This window comes from Ovis canadensis, chromosome 18 (assembly GCF_042477335.2).
Source record: "Ovis canadensis isolate MfBH-ARS-UI-01 breed Bighorn chromosome 18, ARS-UI_OviCan_v2, whole genome shotgun sequence".
Lineage (NCBI taxonomy): Eukaryota > Metazoa > Chordata > Mammalia > Artiodactyla > Bovidae > Ovis > Ovis canadensis.
Window position 1 is genome coordinate 71,862,113 of NC_091262.1, and position 14,246 is coordinate 71,876,358.

Below are 14,246 nucleotides of genomic sequence, written 5' to 3' on the forward strand. Positions count from 1 at the left end.
GACCCAGTTTTATAGAATAGGAAACAGAGGTTCAGAGAGACTAAGTGATTTGTCTAAATTTGCACAGCTATTAAGTGACAGAGATAGGAATTGATGCTAGGTCTGTTTGATTTTTCAATTTCATGGTATTTTTTAGTATGGAACACAGCTTAGAGCTTCCCTGATGGCTTAGTTGGTAAAGAATCCGTCTGCAATGCAGGAGACCTGTTTTTTCCTGGGTCGGGAAGATCCCCTGGAGAAGGAAATGGCAACCCACTCCAGTATTCTTGTGTGGGAAATCCCATGGACAGAGGAGCCTGGCAGGCCACAGTCCATGGGGTCATAAAGAGTTGGACACAACTTAGCGACTAAACCATCACCACAACTGCCTTAGAATAATTTAAATTCAGTTATAATAGAGATTATAGAAATTCTAAGAAAGTGTTTCCAAGTAACATTTATTTTCCCTTTTTTATAGCAAAGACAAATGGCTCATCCTGAACCTAATTGTTCTTATTTATCACAAAAAACTGTTTTAAAGCATGATAAAATGCCCATTTTTAAGTCCACATACTAAAATCATGAACATGTATCTTCTCTTCCTAATTTGCAAGAGTCATCTATAAAGAGGTAGTGAATTACGTAGTTAGAATTCTAAGTTGAGTATGATTGAGTCAGGATGACTAACTCAGTTTGACTTCAGTGCTAGCTAAATGTATCACAAAATAAATGTGTCAAATAAATCATGACCCAAAATCATGATTGAATCTAGCCCTTTGAGATTTAGCATAATGCATCATTAGATTTCCACTTTTGTCTTCCTCTCCATTAAAAGCATGTGTTGGGTACACACCAGCTTTTGATGGTGTGTTCTTAGAGGACAATGCCAGGTGCTTTACACACTGTGCTAAACATTAAGAGTTTTTACTCTCAGGGAATTCTTCTGTCTTTAAAAACAACTGATAATTGGAGAAATTGTTCTATCACTAGAGGTTTTTAATCTTTCTTTGATTTTGTCTGATGCTAAATTTTAAATTTGGTAAATCTTCTCAAAGATTTCCACTTTTGAATTTTACATGAAATTTGTTAAATTTTCTGAAAGATTGCTGCCTTTGAATTTTACCCAAAGCTGCGCTTTCAAGTGAATCGTGAAGCTGTAAAATTTTCCAGTCAACCGCAAGAATCAGATTTTTCGTATTTGCGTAGTCATTTCCATGAATTCAGTTAACATGGAGTCCAAGACACAAGAATTCCCATCACACCTCTCTTTTGCTCAGTTTATCAGCTGATTATTTTGTAGCTAAACATGCCATAACCACCATTAATGAAGCAGCATGCTAATTACATTAAAAAATAACGTCATAGTTGAATTCACATCACACCAAGTGTCTTGGTACTATGACTGTGAAACCTGTATATAATATGTAAGGCTTTCTAAGGGCCATACAGACTTCTTGGTTTCTACCATCCTCTTCTAGACTGTATACATTTTAGAGCTTCGGTTTCTGAAATTGTCCTTATAAGAAAGTAAATAACCCCACATTCTCAAATATCTAGTTGTTTGGGATCATGTAGAAAAGGCCTGTCAGATATACCCTTCCTTTCTCACTGGGTTGCTGACAGGTATTGGTGGGACCACTTGAAGAGGAAAAGAAGGGTAGGAGACAAATTGCCTTCTCACTCAGCAGTCGATTGGCAGAAGTGCTTTCCACTGTTTTTCTGGTTAGAAAATGCTTAATGTACTTAACATATCAATCATAGGATATCTGTCAATGCCTAATTGCAAGATAAAAATGTTACCACTATTTCATTTAAAACAAAGAAGCGTACTAGACTATGCTTGTGGAATGTTATTGGATTCACATTTTTCAAACAGTAAGCAGAGGCTTATATAGACATTGAAAACAGCACTGATTTTGGAGTCAACACGTTTTGATTTTATGACCACTTCATTAACTTGTTGGTTCCAAGTAACAATTTCATTTGCTTCAATTTCTCTCTAAAAATTGGGGTAGATATGTGTCATCCTACTCCAAAATATACATGTACAAATATACACACGCACACACCCACACCCACAGGACCTCAGGGGGATATCAGGAGACTGAAACTGTGTGTGCACAAGCTCCATTAACGAAAGTTAAGCTATAAATTATTTACAGAAGTAGTAGTATCTGTCTTGAATCTTTTGGGGAATAAGAAAGAGTATATAAATGAAGAAGTAAATGAAAATATTACACTGTTGTAACTGGGGTAAATATTTACAGGCTACAGATGAGTGCTCATAGCCACTCTTTCTTTCTTTATTGAGTAAAGAAAGGCACCAAGAGTAGCATAGTGCCTTAGTTTTTCATCTGAACAGAAGCATACAACTTACTAAATGATTATAAATAGCAGATGAAGGTTCAATTAAGATTCTGTATGGCTGTGTAGAGCCTTTGTGTGCTGTGCAAATTTATTCCCCTTAGTAATCATCTCCTAATTTCCTCCATATAGCTCAGTATAGGCAGATGAAAAGGGGATCCCTGGGAGCTCTGACAATGAGCCAGTTAATGAAGCGACAGCTGGAACATCAGTCTAGCGCCCCCCATAACATCAGCAACTGGGACACTGGTGGGTCAAGCTTTTCTTCTTGTTTTACCTCTCAGATTAGGGAATGCCACTTTCTCTGTGTCCCCTCTGCTTCCTTGGGAAAGAATAGATTTTCTCTTGTATTCTGTGGTTCAAACATTTTTTTTTTAAAACCTAAGGTAATTAATAAGTCTATTTAAACTTTCTGAGTGTTTAAGAGCCACAGGTTCTTCCATCTAAGCTGGTCCAACTCTTTTATTTTTTTTCCTCTAAGACTCAGATTCCAGATAATTTCAGGCCATTTCTTTGGGGGTTAAATGATGTAAATGCATAAAGGAGGGTATGGAACTATGATTTCATGTTGCAAATTAGAAAACAAAACACCAGATTATCAATATTCTCTGTTTTATAAGTGATGATGTATCAGAAATAAGGGACTTTTTGATAGTAATGATAACAGTCATAACCAATGTCAGCTTAGTGACGTCATGATCTGCGGGTAGGTCTGGGAATATGAGCTCTGTGTTTTAGTTAGCAGGGTCACCAGGTTGCAGCTGCACACCCTCATGCTCATACGATGGAACTGCCTCTAACCTCAATTTTAAAGTAAGAATTGACTGCCATGACATGTCTATTTTAAACATGATCACCCTGCATTTTCTAAACTTTGTTACCACGTTCTGCACAGGTACTACTTCCTCAAGCCAGTAGTACTGCCGCAATTTTGCTCTTTTGAGTGCGTGCCTTTCCTTTTTTTCTTATTTTAATTAAATGGGTCATTTGATTATAAGATTATATTTGTGAAAGCTTACCACAAGATGCATACACTATGAAAATATCAGGATTTACTAGTATGATATGCTCTGGGGGCCAACACTTGGATAGGACTATTTTCAAATCTTGGTTAGTACTTTCTGGCTACAGTTATGTGAAATTATTTTAATAGCCTTCCTTATGACCAAGAATTGCAATGTCCACAAGACCAAAATATTAAGATACTGTTAATTTCTCATAGCCATAATATCTACATAGAGATTTCATCTTATTTTCCCCCACTATTCTTTAAAAAAAAGAAAAGAGAGAGAGAACTAATCTAGATTACTAACTCTTACACACCATACCCAATCTTATATTTAACAGATAATTTCAACTCTCCTGGCCTTTCCAAGGTTCTTAACATTTGAAAAGTATAGTGTTTTATCTTTCTTTTAGTGATGAGTGGTAGTGAATAATGAAATGACCAAAAGCCAGTGGGTTAAGGAGATAAGGAGAAAGACACTGAATAACCAGCTTTGAGAGTTTACTGGGTTTGGGTGAAGCTTTTTTTGTTCACACCGGAGAGGACCTTGTTTCTCTCTTTACTGAGCTGATGCTATGTCAGGAGCTGACAGTGGAAATGTTTATTCTGTTCATTCTCTGATAACTAAACACCCATCTTTTGTTAGGTGCACCTGAGGCCCTGGAGATTTTTTTAATTATGCTATTACTGTTCTCTGTAACAAGCTCAGCCTAAGCTAACCATTGTAGATTCTGACTACAATTACAGCCTGGAGTGGTCGACTCTGTAGAGTTATAAAAGGGCAAATAGATCTCAAATTCTGTTCCAAATTTTAATCTAGAAAAAAAATCTACATGATGCCAAATAACCCATTTAACTGAAATTTTCACTTCCCAACCAAACTGCAGCCTTGTTCATATCATTCTGATTTCTCATTTAATACTTGCCATTGACATGCTGTATGAATTTCTTTCATCTGAGTTTTCCTGGGCTTGTTTTCCATCCTCCAAGTTGATTCGCTAGTCGCCAAGTCCTCCTGGAGCTTCATCTCAATATTCTCCCTTTTATTAGTATCATAAAAAGTTCTCCCCAAATCCAAGACCAGAGGAGAGTCAATGAGTGTGGAGTTCCATGTTAGGTGGCATGTCACTGTATACCACGTACAGTGTCATGTTGATTCAGTGGCTTGCTAGTCTCCAGAAGAAGACACCTGGTCCTGCAGACACACTGAGAAAGGCAGCCTAAAGCCTGGGTCGTGATCAACTTACGGCAGCATGCACCTGCTCATTCACAGAGTCCCTGCCACTTCTCCACCCGTGCACATCTGATGGCTTGCTTCTTTGCCTCATCTTTCACCTGAAACAGGTGTTCCTGGAGTGCTGCTCCTCCATCTGCCCCTGTCTCCTTATTCCTGTTCCTCAGTCCTCAGTCAGCTGCCTCTCATTTCCTTGCTACCAGTTCCACATGTTTCCTGGATGATCTATCTGGTCATTGCTGCAAATGATTACTTATGTTTTTATTGATTTGCATAAAACATTTTTTTCATGGCTGTGACATTGGCCTTTCATTTTTTTTCATTTCATATCAAGAGATATGGGACTTGAGCTTTTGGGGAGTGGAGATTAGAGAATCTGGACTTTGCGGGGGATGGTTTCAGATGCTCTGCTGCTTTCAGCTGCATTTCTTGCACCTGAATGGCAGGTTTATAGGGAAAGTCCAAGCAACCCTATGCTAAAATCTAGAGTGTTTCCTGTAAATGTTAATAAGCAACATTATCAGTCACCAAAGAGGCCCCAAGAGATTATTGGTTAAATTCACTGTATTGTGAATTGTGTGTAGTTGACCACATTGAAGACTGAAATGTTCTATTTATCCACAGAACAGATACAGCCCGGGAAACGCCAATGTAATGTGCCAGTGTGCCTAAATCCTGACCTGGAGGGACAGCCGTTGAGAATGAGAGGTGAGCTGTGTCACAAATCTGACTATAAGAGTGAAAGGGACTGTATATGTCAGTCATCTAGTCACCCAGAAGGGGCTGAACTCTCCTCTTCAGCAGCTCCATGAAGAGGACTCAACCTTTGCTCAAACTCTTCCACGACTTAAGAGTGAGTGTGTGACATCCCATCTTTGAACATGACTGACAAAAATCTCTTCTTGATAGTGAAGTTTTAAACCTTGGGGCCATACAAAGCAAGTCTAGACTTTCTCATTTAACTTTTCAGACATTTGAAGAAAGCCACCAGTTGCTTATTGCCTCAGTCTTTTCTAGACCACACAGCTCTGGGTCCTTTGGCGTTCCTCCTAATACGTATTAGTTTTCCATAGTATCCATGTATCTACTTCTCTGAGCATGTTCGTCTTATCTGTGTTCCTTCTAGATTATTGAGATCATAGATGGACAGCTTCTTTTCAGCTATCTGAAACCGAGCAAAATGAACACTAGACTTTATGCTCATTGGAGGAGCAAGCTGAGAATAAATCTATGCTAAGATAATCAGAATATTAAAAACAATTTTTTTGGCCATGCTGTGAGGCATGTGGGATCTTAATTCCTTGACTAGGGATCAAGCCTGTACTCCCTGTATTGGAAGCATGGCATCTTAACTACTAGATCGCCAGGAAAGTCCAGAATATGTATTTTTAAAATTCATCTTATGTCCAGTTAATTGTTACTTTTTCTCTTTTTTTCTTTAAATTTAGAAGGCAGGTTAACCTATCATTGGTGAAAACCAGAAAGCAAAAAAGAATTATGACCACATGTCTTAATTAGTCCCATAATTCAAGCAGACCTATTGTTTTGGACCATGTCACTTCTGATTCTCCTTAGGAAGGAATGAGGAGACTTAACTCCAGCTTTGGATAAGATTTATTTGGCAGTGAGTAGCAGTTGTATCCCTTGTATCCAACGAGATGAGACTTCTCATTCATGGGCCTAGGGAAACCTTTAAAAAATTTATTTTTTTATTTGGTGGAAAATTGCTTTACCATGTTGTGTTGGTTTCTGCCATACAACAACATGAATCTATATATCCCCTTCTTCTTGGGTCTCCCTCCCCTCCCCTCCCCTCACCCCACCCCTCTAGGTCATCACAGAGCACCAGGCTAGGCTCCCTGTATTATACAGCAATAGCCATCTGTTTACACGTGAGAGTGTGTATATGGCAATGCCACTTTCTCAGTTCATCCCGCCCTCGCCTTCCCCTCCTGGGTCCGCAAGTCTGTTCTCTGCCAGGTTCACCGGTACCATTTTTCTAGATCCCATGTATATGCGTTTGTGTATGATGCCTGTTTTTCTCTTTCTGACTTACTTCACTCTGTATAAGAGGCTCTAGGTTCATCCTCCTCACTACAACTGACTCAGATCCGTCCTCTTTTATGACTAATATTCCATAGTATATATGGGTCACATCTGCTTTACCCTTCATCTGTCAGTGGGCATCTAGGCTGTCTCCATGTCCTGGCTATTGTAAATGTTGCTGCAGTGAACACTGGGGTACAGGTGTCTTTTAGAATTGTGATTTTCTTAGGGGATATGCCCAGTAGTGGGATTGCTGGGTCATATGGTAGATTTATTCCTGTTTTTTTTTTTTTTTAAGGAATCTCCATACTGTTTTCCATAATGGGAAAAAAATTGCAAATGAAGCAATTGACAAAGGATTAATCTCTAATATATATAAACAGCTCATGCAGGTCAATATCAGAAATAATCTGATCCAAAAATAGGCAGAAGACCTAAACAGACATTTCTCCAAAGATGACATCCAGCTGGCCAATAAGCACGTAAAAAGATGCTCCATGTCACTAATTATTAGAAAAATGCAAATCAAAACTACAATGAAGTATCGCCTCACACCAGTCAGAATGGCCATCGTCGAAAAAATCTACAAACGATAAATGCTGGAGGGGATGTGGAGAAAAGGGAAAGCTTTTATGAGCAGAAGCCAGGGATGTTAAACAAACTCTGGTGCTTGGCCATGACCTAGGGACGCAGTCAGTAGAAGCAATAGTGGAATGAGGTAATGAGAACAAAGACAGAAAGTCTGCTTCTTGGTGAACTGAAAAATCCACTGATAACTAGGGGACTGAGGTGTGCATGAACGCTTAGAGACACACCAACACCTTTATACTTTCTCTAAGACTCCCAAAGGGACTTTTGTCAAAATGTCCAACTTTGAACCTAGGCTTTGGAGGAGGTCTTCTTTCTCTCTCTCTCTCTCTCTCTTTTTTTTTTTTTTTTGAGGTCTTTTTAAAATGTTTTCTTTATTATGGTAAAAGTCACATAATATAAAACATACTATCTTCACCATATTTACCTGCGCAGTTCAGCAGCACTGCATACATTCACACTGTTGTGCAGCCCTCAGCATCATTCATCTCCTGAAATGAGACTCTGTCCCCATTAAACACTAACTCTCCATGCCTCTACCCCCACCCCGGGCCCCTGGCATTTACTAATGCACTTTCTGACTCTATGAACTTGACTATTCTAGGTATCTTATATAAGTAGAACCCAATGGCACTTGTCTGCACCTAGTGTATGTTGGAATGCATTTTTAATACATGTCCTGCAAATATATAGTAGGAGGTTCCCTCTTCATTCAAGTTTCTAACAGCCTTCTATGTCTGTTCCCGAATTCCATGTAGAGTACACTTTGGATATTCAGTAGATGAACAGTACTGGTAGTATCAGAAGTGTTGCTAACAACTAGGGATAATGGAACTCCCTTTAATAATGCAGACTTTGTTGTGACTTGGTTATAACAAAAGGAAGCTGAGCTCAGTGGCTTCCTTTTTGCACTGCCCATCTGCAAATATTACTCTTTGCTGCCTTACCATAAACAGTATTTAGAAATCCAGTGATTCAGCTAATGTTGCTATATAGGGGCCAATATCTCATAACCTATCTGCTTTTATAAATGACTGTCATAAATATTGCATTGTACATTCTGTGTTGACATATGGAAAAATAAATTCACAATGCTACTGTCAAAAATATCTGTTCCTTGGCATTTGTATTGGGTAATGATTGATTTGAAACCTCCCAGATGACTTTGCTTCCCTGTCTTTTTTTTTTTTTTTGACTTGCATTGTGATTCCTGTGTAAGTAATAGCAATTGGCAAGAATCTTTTAAAACCCTTGACTCAGAGTTGTTTTTTCTTTTTTTAAATCAATTTCTTACATTTCTAGTAAGACTGCATGTATATCACCATGTATCTTGTGGGCTGAGTTTTCCCACTTTTAGCACAGACATTTTGGCACCTGGTAGATATGGAGTGTCAGTGTGCAGGAAATGTGAAGTAGTGGATTTGAACCTTCTGTGTTTTGGTTTCTTGAAGCAACTTCATTCTATTTACCTAACTGTTTTAATAATCAATCACATCTTTTATCTTGGCCCAGTTCTTGCCTTTTCTATTATTAATCAGTTTATACTTTTGCTAGTAATAACTATGTTGCTTTCATTCAAAGCATCATCCTTATGAAAAAACTGAAGACCTTTGTTAGTGATACAATTGGGTATACTTAGGAAAGTCTGTTAGATCAGAGAGAGCTGATAAATACAGTAGCAAAATTCAGATTCCATTTTGGATCTTCAGAAGTGACATAAGGATATTTTCAGATAACTTCCTCTGTCATTGGGGTCCGAAGGTCTCCTTATGAACAGATTTTGTAGCCTTTGATCAGACGAGGGAGTCTGTGTGAAGCATCTTGACTCTGCAAAGGCTTTGATATTATTTTTTTCTCCCTCAGGTTGAAGCACCTTGCCCACTTGGTGAAGTTTTCAAAAATTTTTCATGTTGCTTCCTTCAGATAACAATTCTCTGAATCATTTGCTGTTGTTGTTGAGTTGCTCAGTCGTGTCCGACCCTTTACAACCCCATGGATTCTCCAGGGGGTCCCCATGCAGCACACCAGGCTCCTCTGTCCATGGATTCTCCAGGAAAGAATACTGGAGTGGATTGCCATTTCCTCCTCCAGGGGATCTTCCTGCCCCAGAGATCAAACCCATGTCTCTTATGTCCCCTGCATTGGCAGGCGGATTCTTTACCACTAGCACCACCTGGAAAACCGTTAAAATGATATGCTAACTGCTAAGTCGCTTCAGTTGTGTCTGACTCTGTGCGACCCCATAGATGGCAGCCCACCAGGCTCCCCCATCCCTGGGATTCTCTAGGCAAGAATACTAGAGTGGGTTGCCATTTCCTTCTCCAAAATGATATAAGCCAAAACAAATCACAGTCTTTCTTGAATGTGTTTCACTCTTGATGGTTTTTCACAATGAAATTGGGCTGTGCCTGTTACATCCTGTGAAGGGAATCTTGGCAGGATTTCTAAGAGGAGAATTGTGCTTTTCCAGGCTCTGAGCAACGTGCATTTATTCACCAGTTGTCTTTACTGTTTATCCAGGGGCCACAAAATCCAGCCTGCTGTCAGCACCCAGCATCGTGAGTATGTTTGTGCCTGCGCCTGAAGAATTCACAGACGAACAGCCGACGGTGATGACAGACAAGTAAACTCACAGTTATTTTCTTCACTGTTTACAGAATTTGAGAGTTGGCTCTCCACGGGTGTGAGAAAGTATCAGAGGAGCATGCTATGCTTTTAAGTCATAATTTGTTCTTCAAATGGCTGTAGCCGTGAGTGTTGTTATTTTAGAAATGCAGTATTGTATGAGCAGCTTTTGTTTATGCCAAAGCGTTTTTCTTTTTTTTTTCCCATTTGGATTTATGCAAATGATGTCCACTTACTGATTATTCCTAGCAACAACTTCACACCAATAAAATCCCCCATTCAGAGATTCAAAATTGTTAGGGTGGGACTAAGTTTGAGGATTGATTCTTTTTCCCATCCTGCTGGCCAGATCCATTCTCTGAATCTCAGATTGGCTATGTTGCCTCTTGTTTGTCTGCTTTCAGTATCCCCAGATTTCTTACAAAATCCAAATGCTTTAGCTTATTATAAAAGGCCCTTCAGGTTGTGAACGTATGGACTTAACCAGTCCTCACCAGGAACTCTTTCTCTCCTCCACAAATTCATAGGTGCCCTTCTCTCTGTACTTTCTCTGCCTGGTGAACTCCTGCTCATACCTCAAAATCCAGCTTAAGGCAAAGTTTCTCTGATTTCACAAGGCAGAATGCATCATGCCATCCTCCAAGTTTCCATAGTATTTGATACATCTCTTTATTCTACCACTTGGTACACTGTATTTTAATTGTTTAGTTGTTTGTACACACATGTTTTGTAGTAGATTGTAAGTTCCTTAGAGACTTGGACTCCTTCCTCTGTATTTTGTAGTTGAGCTCCCTGTACATTGCCTGGCACATAAATGTTGTTCAGTAAGTATGATAAAGAATAAGACTTGTAGGATTTCAAGCTTGGAGAGATCTCTCTTGGGCTGAGGAGGCTTCCTGGTAAAGGTGAGCCAAGTGACAAATGAGTAAGTTTGTGATAAAAAGGGAGGAAGGTTTTACCACTGAGCAAGATCACTGGAGAAGGAAATGGCAACCCACTCCAGTATTCTCATCTGGGAAGTCCCATGGACAGAGAAGCCTGATGGGCTACTAAAGAAAAAGCCTGATGGGCTATGGTCCATGGTATTGCAAAAGAGTAGGATATGACAGAGCTACTAAAGAAAAACAGTTTATAGCACCAGTTGGCACATTGTAAAAGCTCACTGTAAAAACCCAATGAATATTAACTACTTCAGCTATTATCAAAATGCTTTTTAAAAGAGCTAGCAGACTGATTTGGAAATCTTGAAGAATGGTATGAGTAGACCACTGGAAAGCATTCTTTAAACCAATGATATCAACATTATTTTTATTAGCAATAAACAATTACACTGATTGAAAAAAAAAAAGGGAGGAAGGTGAGGTTGGAGGGGGTGGTGTGAGGATCCTTGCAGCTGGTCATAGCTGGCTATCATTACTGTAGAAGGGAAGGGCCTATCTCGAGCAGCTGCCTTACAATGTCCACATGGGGAGCACCTACTTGCTTGTGGAGGGCTCTTCTTAGCTCCTTCTTTGGTATAATTTTCTCGTTTTTGTGTCCTCCTCCAAGACTCAATCTTTCCTAATTGTCTTCCCGGTTGCCTTTGTTGGGGGAACTCGATTCATTGGGTTCCATAACAGCTTATGGAAAAACACGAACAGACTTTTGGGCCAATCTGATATCTATTTTTTAGTTACAAAAGTGAACTTTATATTTTAAAAAAGTCAGTTTGTAAGGAATGATATATCACACACACGCACACACACATATTTTGGAAAGTTTTCAGATAGAAAGTCACAGTAGCAATCGTAGTTCTGCTCCGTTTGCTTTTTCTTAGTAGACTTCCCTTCACGTTATAAAGCTGCTCAGCCACAGCTGAAAAAGAGAGCTCTGCTTTCATTGGGATGAAATTAACTGAACCTACCTTAGATACTGTGAAGAGCAACAAGTTGGAAGTTCCTTAAGAGCAAGGGCCATTATGTTTTTATAGACTATACTCAGTAGGTGGTGAGTTCATAAAACTGATCTGAGTGAGGTTTTCTATAGGGTTCTATTGACTATTCTTTCACTCACAAATAGGACATTTTTAGATCTGAAAGTTTAGGAAGGCTTCCATTTGTGTCTAGACATTTTTCACTTTTAATTTCAACCAATGAAAAAAAATCTGTTTATTGATTATCTCTGGCAATAATTTTACATACATAAAATCCCTCAACCAGAAACCCCAAATTATTAGTCCAATTGGTGATTCTTGTAAAAGGGATCAATAATGCTTGTGTAGACCAGATAGCTATGAGTTGAAAGACCATTTTCAGTGATCAGAGGAAGCTTCAAGGTCTCTTCTGTGTGTGCTACTTCTGTGTCTAAGGTGAGACTAGTGTTCAAGTGTCCTATTTATTATTAAAAAGGGACCATAGACCTCCTTTTGGGGATTTTTCCAACTCTCACCAAAAAAAAAAAAAAAGGCTCTATGCACTTATATCCTGAAACCATTGTCAGCTCTCACAGAAAGCATTCCTCCATTTTCTTTGCAGATGCCATGACTGTGGGGCCATTCTGGAAGAGTACGATGAGGAAACCCTGGGGCTTGCCATTGTGGTCCTCTCCACGTTCATCCACTTAAGCCCAGACTTGGCAGCCCCCTTGTTGCTGGACATCATGCAGTCTGTGGGAAGGTGAATGTCAGCTTCTGTTTTGATTGGTAGAAAGGAGCCTTACTCAGTCTATTAACCATCAGTTCAAGGTGAAACATTTTGTAACCTTACAGATGCTTAATATCTGTGGGATCAACTCAGACTAATTTCACAAACCAAAGGGACCAAATTTTTGGTTGAATTCTACAGCCATGTAGGGTCACAAGTCACAGTATCAGAGTGGAGCTAGAGAAAACTGCACTAAGACCCTACTGGTTCGTTGTTCCCTGTTACTATGTGAGCCAGTGTGTGTCACAGCACTCAGAACTGTGAATTCCTCACACTAAACACTTTGTAATTTTTAGATATTATTACCTCTCTTTGTCTGTTTTAAGATGGATTCTCTAGGCACTTTGTAATCTGGGAGTGGCTCACTTCATTATGCAACTTGGGGCACTGCCATATGAAGAGATAAATGGAAGTATAGCAGTTTTATACTTCTGACTCAGAAGAAGGAAGGAGGCACACATTTGGGGAATAGAGCCTTCAGCCTGACTGATTAAAACTCAGCTACTCAGAGAATTTTCATATAAAGAAAATTCCATTTAGTACATAGGACATTAGAAGAAAAGTGCTCTATTTCATGGAAGTAGAGTTCAAATTCAGTAACAAATTGTAGTTCCAGCATACACAACGTACAGGAGAGGACTGCATTAGATTCCACATGGATGTACTGGGGCTTCCGTGGTAGTTCAGCAGTAGAAACATCTGCCTGCAATGCAGGAGATGTGGCAGGAGTCATGGGTTCAATCCCTGGGTTGGAAGAGCCTCTGGAAAAGGAAATGGTAACCCACTCCAGTATTCTTGCCTGGAAAATCCCATGGACAGAGAAGCCTTTTGGGCTATAGTCCATGGGGTCAAATAGAGTCAGACATGATGTAGTGACTAAACAACACCAACAAATGAGTATTGTGTCCAGTCTGTGCTAGCAGAGAGCTGGGTCTCTAGGCTGCAGGCATTGCACCTGCCTAACTCTTGCCTGTAAGTGCTTTGTGGCTTAGTTGTTGAAGAGGACCATGATGTGTGGGAAAGCTGAGTAGCCATAAGAGATGGAGCATCAGTAAGAGCTGTGCTGAGTGTGTGTGCTGAGCGCTACTGGAGTTCAGGGTGGAAATGATTTCCTAGCGAAAAGTCTCTATGAAGGAGGTTGGAGAAAAAACTGGATTCTACAGATTCCTGGTATTTTTTTAAATAAAAGCTTTTAAAAATGTCTGGGTCTTTGTTGCTGCACGCGGGCTTTCTCTGGTTGCAGCGTGAGGGCTTCTCATTGTGGTGGCATCTCTGGTTGCAGAGCACAGACTCAAGGGCAGAGGCTCAGTAGTTGTGGGACATGGGTGGAGTTGCCCCACGGCAGGTGGTTATATTCCCAGACTGGGAATTGAACCCATGTCTCCTGCATTGCAAGACAGACTCTCAACTACTGGACCACAAGGGAAGCCTCAAATTCTTGGTATTTGATGGAGGAAAGGGAATAAATATTAATGGAGCTAAAATTTAATCTTTTTAATGAAAAAAAGAGATGATTTCAAGCTAAAGACAAACAGGGAAGCATTAAAATCCCCTTAGATGTGTATATTTTGTGCTGTGCTTAGTCACTCAGTTGTGTCCAACTCTTTGTGACCCCATGGACTGTAACCCACCAGGCTCCTCTGCCATGGGTATTCTCTAGGCAAGAATAGTGGAGTGGGTTGCCATGCCCTCCTCCAGGGGATCTTCCCAGCCCAGGAACTGA

General features: G+C 39.8%; 1 protein-coding gene across 3 annotated transcripts in view; it reads left to right on the forward strand.

Moving 5' to 3' along the window:
- The window catches only part of UNC79 (unc-79 homolog, NALCN channel complex subunit), a 207,344-nt gene that overhangs the window by 134,151 nt on the left and 58,947 nt on the right, over positions 1-14,246 (forward strand). For all 3 annotated transcript variants that reach the window (XM_069559340.1, XM_069559342.1, XM_069559341.1), the window contains 4 exons: positions 2,476-2,592; positions 5,208-5,291; positions 9,738-9,840; positions 12,356-12,496. In XM_069559340.1, the coding sequence (XP_069415441.1) occupies positions 2,476-2,592; positions 5,208-5,291; positions 9,738-9,840; positions 12,356-12,496 (445 nt within the window). The remainder of the gene's footprint in view (positions 1-2,475; positions 2,593-5,207; positions 5,292-9,737; positions 9,841-12,355; positions 12,497-14,246) is intronic.